This window comes from Aquarana catesbeiana, linkage group LG01 (assembly GCF_042186555.1).
Source record: "Aquarana catesbeiana isolate 2022-GZ linkage group LG01, ASM4218655v1, whole genome shotgun sequence".
Lineage (NCBI taxonomy): Eukaryota > Metazoa > Chordata > Amphibia > Anura > Ranidae > Aquarana > Aquarana catesbeiana.
The window spans coordinates 605791084-605805709 of record NC_133324.1 but is presented as its reverse complement, the minus strand read 5'-3'; the positions used below and the strand labels follow the sequence as shown (position 1 = coordinate 605805709).

General features: G+C 43.9%; 1 protein-coding gene across 1 annotated transcript in view; it reads right to left on the bottom strand.

Annotated features, from left to right (window-relative positions):
• The window catches only part of ZAP70 (zeta chain of T cell receptor associated protein kinase 70), a 148440-nt gene that overhangs the window by 82394 nt on the left and 51420 nt on the right, over window positions 1-14626 (bottom strand). The window contains exon 2 of the mRNA XM_073599211.1: window positions 11117-11554. Coding sequence (XP_073455312.1) covers window positions 11117-11518 — 402 coding nt within the window. The 5' untranslated portion in view covers window positions 11519-11554. The remainder of the gene's footprint in view (window positions 1-11116; window positions 11555-14626) is intronic.

The following is a 14626-nucleotide window of genomic DNA, read 5'->3' as shown; positions in this document are numbered from 1 at the left end:
CTTCTATTTTGTACCTCATATACCTCTGTTCCTGCTGCAGCTCCTCCATCTGTTCCTTTTTTCACGGTTAAAATCTCGTTTTATTGATAGATAAACAGCATGGTACAAATCAACCAGGGAGTCGAAATCAGACATACATCATGAATCTTCTTACACGTTACACATACAGGATGTATTAGTGAGAAAAACATCAAAGACTTCAAACTACAATTCAATTATGGCAGTAATTCAATGCAATTCCGCGATAGTACACACTTATTGATAGATCAGGAGGGGATCCCCTTTAAATTGCCTCACAGTCAAAAAAAAAAAAAATTGAAGTAAGCAAGATGAGTGAAAAAAAAAGGGGGGGGGAAAGAGGGGACAGGGGAGGGAAGTGGGGGGGAGGGGAGGAGGAAGGAGGCGATGGGGGGGGGGAGAGGGGAGGGAAGCCCAAGCAGCCCAGACCACCAGTCAGCCCCAGCACCATCCTCCTATCAAGGAACAAGCATTACTGACCCTATGCCGTCCAAGGCGACCAGATACCCTCAAACTTTTTGGGGCATTTCCTATTTAAGTATGTTATTTTATACAGTGGTAGAGCTTTGTTAATTATGTCTTCCCATAACGACATGGTGGGGGGGGATGTAGACGTCCATCTAAGCAGAATAGCCTTTTTTGCATAATATAGTAGAAAACCGATAAGAAGTTTAGTATACCTTGGCATCTGTTCATCCCCCAGCACTCCCAATAATGCCAACTCCGGTGTCTGTATCAATGACAACCCAAGGCGCTCATTAATGGCCTCAAACACTGCAGCCCAGAACCCACTCACCACCGGACAAGTCCAGAACATATGAAGATATGTCCCTACATCTCTCCCACATCTACCACATATAGGGTCCCTCGAGGGGTACAGTCTGTGCAAACGCTGCGGAGTGTAGTACACTCTGTGAAGAAACTTGGCCTGGATTACCTTATCTTTTGAAGAGATGACTAACCCAAAACCCTCCTCAAAGCAGTCGTTCCACTCCTCTCTCTCCAAGGTGGGTATGTCGGCTTTCCAGGACTCCCACAGCTTCTCCAAACCAGGAGATTCCAGACTAAGCAATGCCAGATAAAGGGAGGAGAGAGGTTTGGAAAGAGATTCCTGAGCCAGTAGTTCCTCTATGGGGTCCATGGACAAGACAACAGGGCCTGAAAACTGTGCGCGCACTGCATGGCGTAGCTGTTGGTATCTGAAGTACATCCACCCGGGTAATTTAAATTTGGTAGAGAGATCCTTGTATGTCAATAGATGCCCTGCAGGCATAATATCCCGAAGGGTCTTTATTCCAAATTTTGCCCAAACCTGCGGATCCGGAATCGTACTTAAATGCGGGAAATTAGTGTTACCCCACAGAGGCTGAAATGGTGACCATTGTCCAATTTTAAGAAACCTCTTCCTGGCTACTGCCCACACCCTAAGTGTCGTTCTAGTTGGGAGTGGAAGATCAGCATAGGCCCCAGGTCCCCGATAAACCAGATTTGCGAGATCTCCCAGGGAACCCAGAAGAGTCGCCTCCAGGCACACCGCCGCATTCGCCCTAGATCGGAGGAACCACCAACGGACCGAGACCAATATGGCCGCCCAATAATAGACCCGAAAATTAGGCAACGCCAAGCCCCCGCACCTCGGAGGAAGAGATAGAGTAAACCGCGCCAGCCGAGGGGTAGACCCCCTCCAGATAAAGGATCCAATACAGCTGTCCAGTTCTTTGAAAAATTTGTTCGGTATCCACACCGGGGAGTTCCTAAACAAATAATTGAATTTTGGGAGAAAAACCATCTTTATCAGGTTAATGCGTCCTAGCAGATTAAGCGGAAGGTTGCCCCAAGCGGCACAACGAGCTCTAAGTTGTGACAGAACCGGACGGATATTGAGTTCATGAAACTCCAAGGGATCACGACTTATTCTAATACCAAGATACTTGAAGCTTGAGACCCATTGCAGTTGAGTGGGGGCCGCCGTCACCCGGGCCAAGGGGTCAAGAGGGAACAGAACTGATTTGGACCAATTTATCCAAACCCCCGAGAACCGGCCGAATTCATCGAATAACTCCAGGGCCGCCCACAGAGAGGAGCCTGCGTCTCGTAAATATAAAAGCGCATCATCGGCGTACAATGACACCTTCTCCTCCAAAGGACCGATCCGCAGCCCCTCCACCTCCCTGGACGCCCTGAGAAGGATGGCCAAAGGCTCCAACGCCAGGGCGAACAAGGAAGGAGAAAGAGGGCAACCCTGCCGCGTACCCCGTTGTAACAAAAAACCCTCAGAGATCCCACCACTGGTCCTAACACAGGCCGAGGGCCTGGCATAGAGCAACTGTAGCCAGCGCAAAAAGTGAGGGCCAAACCCAAACCTACCCAAAACTTTCCAAAGATAGCCCCACTCGACCGAGTCGAATGCCTTCTCGGCGTCGAGTGAGGCAATGACTCTAGAACCAGCATTATCGTGAGAGGCAGACAGGTTAAGCTGCAGTCTCCGCAAATTGATGTCGGTGCCCTTGCCGGGCATGAACCCTGTCTGATCCTCATGGATAAGTTCCTCCATCTGTTCCTTAAGTTCTTTTATTTTTAGGACTTGTACTTCTAGTTTTTCTTCTGTTTCTTCCACTCGCTTTAAGATTTGGTTCAGAGCTCCGTGCAATGTTGTCTTTTCCCCTTTTAAGGATAGTTCTAGTCTGGAGAACATCTCTGCCATTTCATCATTCGTTGGAAGTTGACTTTTTGTTCTTAATTCTGTATCATTTTCCTGCTCTCCGTTAATGGTCATTGAGCTGTTTGCTCCCACAGATAATCTGCCCTGTCCAGTTCTAGAGTCCCCCGTTTGTTTTCCCGGGCTTTCCTTGCCTACTTCTGGTGTCATGTATTTTTTGATTATCCCTGGGCTAGCATTTACTTTGGGGGGTTCACTCCCGCTTCTCTCCCCAGCTTCCCCTTCATATTGATGTTTTATATATGTGGTATTTAAAATTTTTATGGTGTTCGATGGATACCTTGCCTCCCTGGCTGCTTGCACCTTTTCCCCTAGGCTCACCTGCAGGTCAGTCTCTCTCACAGAGTGTTTCCTGCCTATAACAGAGCCTGACTTTTTATCTGTATTTATCTGTTTTTGGTTCCGGCAGAGGTGCTCCTTTTTAATCAGCCTCTCTCACAGGCTGTTTCTGGATACTACCAGTGTATATTTTTAGAGGTGTACCTAAAAAGATGTTCTTTAATGGTTTTACTGATGCCAATGCAAGTAGTTCCTTCACAGGAAATAAGAATAGAAACAAGAGAAGATAATTTGTAGTTTTGATAGTGTCCAACTCCCTTCTTTCCTTCAGGTCAGTCTCTCTCACCGACTGTTTTCTGCTTATAACCTGGCCTGTCTTTAGCTGTTAAATTTTTGGTTCCAGCATGGGCTTCCTTTCCATCACATCAGAGCCCCCATTATAACATTAGAGTTCCCATCATCACATCAGAGCTCCCTCCAAGACATCAGAGTCCCCATTTCACATCAGAGCCAGCTCCATCACATCAGAGCCCCCTCCATTATACCAGAGCCCCCTCCATCACATCAGAGCCCCCATTATAACATCTGAGCCCCATTATAACATCAGAGCCCCCCCATTACATCAGAGCCCCCTCCAATACATCAGAGTCCCCATCATCACATCAGAGCCCCCATCATCACATCAGAGCCCCCATCATTACATCAGAGCCCCCTCCATTACATCAGAGTACCTCTCAACATCAGTCCCCATTTCAGGTTGGTGGGGGGAGGGGGCCCCCTTAGGAGGTTTTAGGATCGTTTACATTACAAAACTCTCGTCTGCAGCCAATGAGAAAAGGAGAGGGGTGTGGTCTGGGGTCTGGGAAAAAGGCAAACTAGAAGCTCTGGACAGGATTACAGAGCTCAGCTGGGGCCCTGGGAGACACAAGGCGGATCGGACCTGGATTATGTTTCCAGGATTTTGTGTTTGAAAAAAAAACAGCGTGTACAATGAGAGCAGGGAGCCACTGGCCCCCTGGAGCTAAATACGGGGTCGCTAGGGCAACTCCTGCACCCCTTCACGCTACGCCAGTGTTTGAAATCGTATATACCTTGATTAAAGTAGAACTTCACTCGCATTAGTAAATAGATATGAAAGTATACCAAATTTACTGGTTTTAAACATTTTTGTTTTTGTTTTTCTTCAGCTACTTATTTGTTTCCAGGCCTAGGCAAATTATGTCATACATCCTAGGAGTCTTCGGGAGGGGAGGGGAGGAGAGGTTTTCTAAGCTAAGTATATCTCCCCTGCCTGCTACGTGAATCTTCTGCCCTTACTCAAATTGGCCATAGACACAAATTCTAGGGATGTTTTTCAAAGTGAATTTTCACCAAAATAAAACATGGAGACATGGATGGACAGGTGAGTTTGCTTGGACTATCAAAAAAGTGATAGAGTTTTTGGTTTGTGGTGCTCAGATGCAGTGTAGTTCTGCTATAAAGTTATTATATAAGCCTATATCTGTGTGTCCCTTGTTTGGTCTGTAAAATATATCATTGAAATTCTATTATATCTGTTTGACAAGTGCACAAAAAAAAACTGTTCATCCAGGTAGAAATCTTGTGAGCTGATAACCTCCTGTGTTGTCTGCCTCTGGATTGCTACCAAGAAGCATTGTTCCCTGCTGTCTCAGTGGACTAAAAAACACCTCCTCCTGTTATACAGAAGAGTGGGAGGTGTTATACAGTCCTAACAGTGTTATGTAAACATATTACTCCCTTCCCTAGGGTGACAAAGCTGCTCAGTTCAGTTGTCTGCCTAGGACAGGGAGTGTTAAAGGCTAAGTTCATCTTTAAAAAAATAATAATAAATGCACATTATTTTGCAGGTAGAAAATGTGCATGTATTATTTTTTTTTTCTTAGGAACCTGTAAAGCATTATACTTGCATTGCACCCATGATCAGCAGATTGCCGGTGCAATGTCAGGCCTCTGCAGACTGTCAGTATAGCTGTCTGCCCATACCTAACATACGGGCAGGCAGTTACTGAAGTCCGGGAAGATCAATGAACTACAGCAGCACTCAGCAGCGCCCTCGTGGCTCATTGAGAATAACAAGCCGTCAGTCGCAATGGCTAAAGGTAGGTACAAGACCCCAGTGATGCAGAGAGTGACAGTGTGGTGCTTTGAAACTCTGTAAGGAGTATAGGTCACAGTCGGCCTAGAGATCCAGTGGGATAATTCTCTTACAAGTGCACCACAGCCAGGATTTGTGCAATACAGAGAGGAGTTGTGCAGTGCAGCCAGAGGTTGTGCAATACAGCCAGACGTTTGTGCATAGCAGCCAGAAGTCAAGCAGTCTTCAAGTTGTACATTTTTTTCAGTTCTGGGGTATCCCATGCTCCTCACCAAGTGTTTATTGTTCCCCAATAAAACCACAAAAAAATTTGTATACTTACCTGATGGTAATTTTCCTTTCCTGATGCAAAGCATGACAGCATACACGAATGGGATAGGCTCCGCCCCTCGCCCAATCAAGAATGGTTATACTATATATAAATGAGTCGTAACTCGTAACTATACTCAAATGCGAAACCCACAGGGGAGGGACCTCTATGCTGTCATGCTTTGCATTAGGAAAGGAAAATTACCATCAGGTAAGTATACAATTTTCCATTTTCCTGACACAAGCATGACAGCATACACGAATGGGATGTAGCACGCCAACAAAACCTATAAGGGAGGGCCATGCTGAAGCATTTGAATCAACAGAACTGAAGTCAACTCCCCTGCTTCCAATGTTGCTTAATTGACTTTGCAATAGGCAAATAAATGGTTTATAGTATATGAACCTGGTGGTTGGTATCCTGCAAAATTCTGGACCACTGAATTTTGCCCATGAGCACGCCACTCATCTGATAAAGTGAGCTCTGCACTAGATTGATGCATTTATTTTCGTCCTATAAGCCCCTTAGGTTACTCTGACCTATAATGTCATTGTCCTAGTGGACAGTGAAAAGTCTTCTTCTGATACTGCCGGACCTGAAGAGGCCACTGTCTGACCTTTTAGAGAAGGGCCACTCCCATGTATTTCTTCCACATAGAGTCCATTACTCCAGCTTGTGGTGACACTGACATTTAAGTTTGGACATGCCGGAAGGGTGATGTCTTGACCCAGAAGCAAGGATGCCGACCCTCGTCTGGTGCTGGAGAGGAAGAAACCAGAGCTATTTTGTTTGGTTATGGTAGCAATGAGGTAGTTTAACGCTTGATGCTTGGATCTCTGAAATAATTCTCCCAGACGTGATATCCTTAAGAAATACTGCTTTAGTGTCACTGAACCTATTGAAGTAGTCTTGTTCAGAAGAATGGAGGAGTGGGACAACCTTCCCAACACTAGTTGCACTGCAAGTTTAAAGGGAAAATAATGATCTGTACCGGCCTTTCGGAATTGATTCCCCCAGATGTGCGGCGATCACTGGATCTCTGGAATTGAGGACCTGACCAAGACTTGACTACTGCTCAATCCCTTATCTTATATTACTTGCAGCCATCTTAATCTTTGCAGTTGGGAGCAGAAGATGCTATCCTTAAATTCTGTGAGATTTCCCATGTTATAGTAAATCTGGAGTTTGCCATAGGTTCCCCTGGTTTCCACAAGGTTTCAAATAATAGTGGTGAGACCCCTCGATGAGCCTTCCTAACTCAGTCTCCCAGTTGCTAGATCCAACATCGCTGAATCTGGATACCCTTGGCTCCACTGTGTATGGTCTGAGATCTCAGGAAGAATAGAATAGGAGGTTCTTGGGCCAAAGACTGTACTTTGAGGACACCACGGCCTGTAAGGCCGCCGGATCATTATTGCCCTTATCCCAGCTGTATGACTACAGATCCTGGTTGAACTAGATGGACTTTTCAACCTGCCTAACTATGTACTATGATCCTGATGAGGAGCTTGGAGATCAACGAGTCTGGTGGCTATATAGGCTAACCTGCCGACCCAGCTGGATGTTAGTAGATCCACTGCTTCCACTTCTGGAAAGCTCCTCTTGCAGGAATAACTGCCCTTCCTGACCATTGAGTTTACTGCCAAGTTTAGATTCATTGAACCGCTTGTTGGTGTAGGGACTCACCCTTGACATCCAAGGCTTCATATTTTACCGGATCTGACAGGAAGTTCTGGGAAGCCAGAACACAGAGCAATGAGATGAGACATGTTTTACTGTTGGCAAACGAATGGGAGATACTTCTTGCCATTATGATAGGAGATTACCTATTGCCGTCTGTTTGGGGCATAACTGAGTCCTCCTAGGCTGTGTTGTCCAAACGACTTCACCAGTTGGGAATCACTGTACCCCTGATGTTAGACACTTCGTCCTCCATTGGCCTATGTCATTGACCTTGAGCTAGGAGGTCACTGAGGTGAATACCAAGAAAGTAAATAGACTTTGATGATTGGTATGCCTTGAAGTTGATAAGATTAACTATCCTTAGCCACCATCAAACGGGACTAGTGCCATATGTGGGGTAATCTTCCCTGGAATAGGAAGCAAATCTTTCACTACATTAGAAGGCCAGGTTATTGTTATTGTTATGTTCTCAATCTTCCAGCGTGTCCAATCGACTGCATGGATTACTGCAGACATACTTCAACCATTTGAGACCATGGGATACAAACAGATGGGATAGAGCTAGGACTTGCTTCTACATAAGACCTAATACTGTCACCTCTGTGAGGACAACTCTACAGTATTCTCTTGAACCTCTAAAATGTCATTATTATAATGAGATTAGTTGGCCTTCCCTCTGAATCAGGGTTTGCCAGGATCTGGAGGGTGTTGAGCCACCCACAGCTGTTGTTTGCATAAGGAACCTGCAGCCCTTGCTTCTGCAAGATGGCCACTCCTGGAAGCAATGTTCTGGAAAAATGTCTTGCGTATGTGGAAAGGTCAAAAAGTTGTTGAACGAACCCAATGTGAAACTTTCAGAAGCCTGGGTGTACCAAAGTGCGTATGTACACATCAGCTAGATCAAGAGTAGCTGCTTTATCTGATGGTTTGAGTGATTGTTCTCAATGACTCCATATGACTTCTTTTTTTTTCTGGATCTTGATCCTTCGTTCCATACCTTGCCTAAATCTGCTTTCCGACTAAGAAAAATGAACCAATGGTTCCTGTTGGACAAGATTTGGTAACATTTGCTTAAAGCCTTGATATCTCTAAAGAACCATAGTGGTAATTAGAGGAGTTCTATTGACTTTCTTTTGACTTTCTTACTGCACGAAGTACAACTTGCCAGCACACCATGAATCGTCCGTTGTTGTCCCAAGGTTTTGTTGCAGACAGATCACATCACAAAGACAAGTGCTGCACAGGCCCCACTAATCCTGAGCCTTCTGCCCAAATTTGCATTCATTTCTGCAAGGTAACACCTACTGGGCACACTTGAGTGAAAAGGAACTTTGCTGCTCCTCTAGAGGAGCAGACTTGGGCTTAGTCGAACAAAGATGACTATGGATCTTCCAATCCCTTCTCTAGCTCTTCTCAGGCCCTGTCACACTTTGTTCTGGGCCTAGGTGATTAGCCTAAGGGATTAGTCCCTGATCTGGACATCACCGATTCCATCTTAAATCACAATCCATTCGACTTAGAGGTATACACAGTCAGTAGGTTAAGCCAGAGGGCTTGACTACCCTCCCAGAATAGGAGGAGGAACAGCTTGCTGCCTCCATAGTGGTTGTACTACCTCGCTGGTCACTCCAATTTCACTCATGGATCAAGCACCACAAAGGCGTATTACTGGCCAAGTTTGCCTTCAACTCATCTGCTGAGAACCAAATAGCCTTGGCTACTGAAGTGAACTCCAACACAGGACACACACCATACTGCCTAATGGTAGTATGATTGCTGATTCCCATGCCTCTGCGAAGGCTATTGCATCCACTGGCAGACTGGCACTTCTGGCTAGTCTGATGAAGATTACTTGGCTTAGCTAACTGCCTCTACAGTAAAAGTTGGGCTTTACAGAGGGGATCTTGCATCCTCTGTTAGCATGAAGACACATCGGGCCAATCTGATGAATGCTCATTGGCCTGCTGTTTTTGAGGCAGGAGGTACCCTTTAAACAAACGTAGCTGTTTGATTAGCTTAGTACCTGAGAGTTAGGGACTTGAGATTCACCCAGTCAGTTTGCACTTGAGTGAACACATCTGCCTTTGTGTTTACTGCCACCTGATATGCAATTTGGCATAGTATATTGGCGGGCATGTCAGTTAACCACACTCCCCATTCTGCCCAATATGGTCCTTAGTGTGATTTCCTTTAGTCTGCCCCTTCTGACAGTACTTTGAATGCATGGTAGTTTTTAGAGCCAAACAGGACCTGTCACTGTTGGAAGAACAAGTTGCCACTTTTCCTTTGGGGAATGGTGCTGGTATTTAAGGGCTGGAGAGTTTTACAATCCATACTGCCCACACACTCTTTTTTTTTTTATGATAGCATACTTACCTGACCCTCACCTTATTGATCGTGGCTGGTCTCTGGGTAAGCTTATGGCTCAAGATATGAGCTGCAGGTTTGTGGTGATAATAAATACCTGGAAGTACTGGCTAGGACATAGCCTTAATACAATATCAGTGGCCATCCACACACCTATTTGCAGACATTGAAGCAGCAAATGGACCTATATGCTGTGAGCAAGGGTTAAACCCTTAGACAGGAACAATTACAGATAGTAGTGTAATAAACCGATTACTTAAAGCACTGTAACTTAAGCAGAACACTGAATTTTTCACGCTGGCATTTAGACATAATAGGTAAATGCATAGCAATCATTAAACACATTGCACTCAAAAGCAGACCTTAAACGCATAACAGCAACATAAATGCATAGCAGTGACATCCATACCGAAGCATCACTCACTCATAAGCAGCGCAATGAAGGGTTAATATACCTGGCAGGATCACCTACCCTAAGAGACTGCCCTGTAAAGGTTAAAAACAGCAAATCCAAGCATTAGAGCATTGACACAGTGATCCCAAATCTGTAAAGCCAGGCATTGCTGAGTTAACAGCAAACACCTGTATATCAGTTCATGCATTAGTAGTCCTACAGACAGACAAACAAAACCTGTGAAGCAAATGAAACAGACAGAACTATACACAGAAGTTTAACCTACTTTGGCAGCTTGTATATTAATAGCATAATGATTCAGACACACCATGACAGCCCATGGAAAGCTTACCTGCTCTGTGCAGCACCCCTCACTGACTGACTCTAAGGGGGGATGGGATAGGCTCCATTCCTGAACTGGCCACCAATCCATTCCCAGGCAGCTGCATGGGGCTCCCGGGCCACTTCTACAGCAGGCCAGCAGTTACCCCAACATCATCTTGCTGCTCCCTGCCGACTGAAAGCGCAGTCCAGCCACAGGAAGCAGACAAGTAGGCATCTTGGAAGGGGGCAGCCCTGACAAAAATATTCCAGCATCTTTGCAAGGGAAACCAACATACCCAAAGCCAGACTAACAAAAATGTGTGTGTGGGGCCACAACTCACCAGGGAGGAGAGACTGGATCAGTTCCAACCCAACCACAAAGCAGAACGGTTTTACTTGCATCCAGAGACCAGTATCCCAGCCCCCAGTACCTGGACCTGGGGGGGGTCTCCCTCGTTTGGAAGTTTTACAACCCAACAGAGGGGCTTCATCACAGGAAAGAGGCTGAAACTGTACGGCTGGCCAGATGAATCCGGCAAGGTGAGGGCAAAAATAAAAAAATTCTTTGATCCATAGCTATAACCAGTTGAGCATTTGAGGAACAAAAAGAGAGTGCCGCCTGGGGTAGGAAACTAATTTATATTTAGTATAACCAGTCCTGATTGGGTGAGGGGTGGAGCCTATCTCATTTGTGTATGCTGTCATGCTTGTGTCAGGAAAGAAACCCTAGACTGATCTTTGAGCCACTGAAAAAATGTAAAAAAATGCTGTGTGCCTGGCCTTGTGTGCTCCGAGGGGGGAATAAGACCAAATCTACCAGCGGCTCTTTTGGCGGTGCGCTGCATAACCAATAAAGTACAGATGACACAAATTTTCTGTTTGATGCAAAAATCTTTTCTTACTCACCTCTAGATTCCAAGTTTGTCTCACATATTCTCTCATCATGTTATCTCGAATGTTATCAAAAACTCCAGGCTTGCATTCTACCCCACTTGGCCGATTGCAAGGTCGCCGGAGGACACTGCACAACCCATCTGCTTCTTTAGAGTAGTACTCACAAAGTTCAGCTGGCCCACAATGAGGCTTTCCTCCAAATATAGCATAAGTGCCATTTAGCTGTCGCTCCACAGGATAATGGTAAAAGTGTAGATCGAAGACCATAGAGACAACATAGCCACCAAGAGTTCGCAGGCACTGCCTAAGCAAGAAAAGACCATCAATCATTCCAGCCATCTTGAGAAACTCTTCTGCATCAGCACGGGATATGCTGCCATAGTAGAAGGGTAAATGGCCAGCTGCGTCTGGCATATTTATAAAGTGACCAGCCTTTTAAATAATGAAAATCTGCAAAAAAAGAAAAAAGAATAATACTTTATTTCAAATAAATTAGCAAATATGTTTACTTATTTAAAGAAATTACACTGCAAACAAAATATCTAATTAAAATTAAAGCCAAATGATAGATTTTGAGGTCTACATTTGAAAAGAGAATTACATGTCCATTACCTTTTGGTATTTTAAGGTTCTAAGAGGAATATTGTATGCTGTATTATAATAATGACAAACAGACTAATGTTCTTATAAATTATAACGGTGTCCTAAAGCTAGGATATTTTTTTCAAAGGGTAAATATTTATTTGTTTAAAATCTATATGGACTAATAGAAAATCTGAAGCAAAGGACATATGCAAGAACCAGACATCACATTATAGGTGTTAAGAACATTATGATGTAAAAGTCATAACAAATTTTCACTAAGGTTCTATGATGCCAAATTAGCCACGCGATCGTTAGACCCCTCGTCAACCACTGACATGTTCTCACTTGGCTTCTACTGGATAACAGGTTTTCACCCTCTTGATCGGCAGGCTAGGAATGAGATGACCTCTACATATGCACACAGGAGTCATTCATTTCAGCACCACAACAGTGGTGCACATGTGCAGCTCAGCGTACATTTTAAAGAAGACTATGAACAGGCAGGGTAACTTTGTCTTATTGCAGAAGAGACTCTTCTGTAATAAAGGGCTGCCTGCATGCAATTTTATTTTAAACTTTGAATGCAAACAGATTGTGGCATTGTTAAAATTACTTATTTAAAATGGCCAACTGCAGCACAAAAACATTAAAGGATATAAGAAGTATATTTTGATGATTTACTCATACTCCGTTTAAATTATAAGAGTCCTTTTACCCCAAGTTGTTGAATTAACAGATATATAGATATAAAGTTGGGAAGTCCATCAGTTTGAGTGTGAAATTTCTAGATTTTGTCTGGAATTAAGACACTGAAATTGTACATTCATGCTCACTTTCGTGCTATACTCTAGGTATGATGAACAGTGAAACTTTGAGAACTTGATTTTGCTGCATAGTCAGCAGTTTTAATGTTCATTCAAATTTTGTCTCAAAACTGGCTTCCAATTTTTTCCATGTGGACTGCATGAGTAAAATTAGATGGGTGAAAACAGACAAATTATCTTTAGGAAAACATTACCATGTTGTTTTGAATGCCCTGTGGCCAATTCCTTCTAACCTTTGTTCCCTCAAAAGGGTTTCAGCCTCCCCCTCAGCCACTTATTCAGCTTCCTAAGCTCTCATTGCCTCTCTGAAGTGGTTTGTGGCACAGGTAGTATTTCTGAAAATACGTGGAGGTCTTGTCTGTTAACTTGGTACCACAGTCTCTAAAATCTTTTTTTAATTCTTAGTTATAGCGTGGTCTTTCCTAGCCCCACCAAACAATCTGTCAACCAGATCTGCAACCCAAGCACCCAGTAAACAGGAAACTGTTAGATGATTGTGGTCTTTGTGATAGATTACCCTGTTTGCCTGTCTAATAACTGAGTCCCTACCATCAGTATCTGCCTCTCCTTGCCTACACAGCTGTTCTCATTGTTACAGAATTAGATTCAAAACTTTACCTTGCTCTGCTACTCCTTGCATTAAACAATCTCCTTTGTATTAAACAATATCTTATATGTAACTAAATTACAGTGAAATAAAGAATAAACAGAACTAATTTGGTGGGCAAAATGTACTTTTATTTAGCTAAGATGCTATGTCAGAGGTAGAGAGCATGCACATTTCATCTTGACTAAACAAATAACAATGTAATTTTTTATAGACTGAAGTCCCAAAATGTTCATATTAGCAGTCGATTTTTGAAGCCTTTTTGATAGTCTGCTTTTTTCCAGAGGGAGAGAGCAGGCAGATTTCAAAATAATACAAAAAAAATTGTTTATTTCATAGGATTGCCGCACACCTTTTAAGCCTTACTTTGATAGGCTGGAATGTTGGAGGATAAGAGAAAACCCATTGCATCTGGAAATAAACAAATACCATATTTATTAGGAGACATTGAAGCTGTTCAACCATCAAAAGGTTGCAGGCTGGGCTAAAATATAAAGACACTAAGTGTAGCAAGTTGCAAAGATCAATGCCCAAAGATTATAATGCTGCTTCTGTCAGATACCAACAAATCAGACATCCCCCAGGGTGAGTACATAGCCTGCAACCTTTTGATGGTTGAACAGCTTCAATACCTGCATAGAATCACACAGTTCCAAATATTAAGGCACAACTATTTCAAACCCTGTTAGATTTCCCCAATATAGCTTTAAAGTGTATGGTGATACACAAATGCTTTAATCCAGCTTAAAATTACATGTTAATGCTGGGTACTGGATTGGTCCAACTTCGAATTGGTAACATTTTATTCATCTCCAAAGGCAAAAAATGTGGAGCCTCAATGCTCAACGCTCATGCTGTGACACACAGTACCTTGTTGTGACTCACTCCAGTGAGTGGATTGGAGGTCTTGTGGATCCATTACATATTTACTTGACTTTTACTTTGATTTCTCTTTAATGAGGGCCACTGAAATCCGGTAAGCCCCTAACTTTTATAGACTCGTGTTATTCACTTGTGCAATAAACACTGGAACCTTGAAGCCTGTCTATTTGGGATACACCTCTACATTTTGCTATTCAGTGGAACCTTGGATTACGAGCATAATCCGTTCCAGGAGAATGGTTGTAATCCAAAGCACTCGCATATCAAAGCGAGTTTCCCCATAGAAGTCAATGGAAATGAAGATAATTCGTTCTGCGTTGACTCATATTGCATGCAATACCACATGTGGCCAGAGGTGGGGGGCGCCAGAGAGCCTTGGAAATACTCGGGAACAGCTCAGCTGAACTCGGAAACCTTCGGAAAGGCTCAAACACTCAGGAACGGAGTATTTCCGAGTGTTTCCGAGTATTTCCAAGTGTTTCCAAGTATTTCCGAATGGCTCTGAACCGTTCCGAGTGTCACGGCGCCCCCGCACCTCTGGCCAAATGTGATACTGCACACCCCATTGGCTTGAATTCTGCTCGTTTTGCGAGACAACACTCACAAACCGAGTCAGCATTTTTT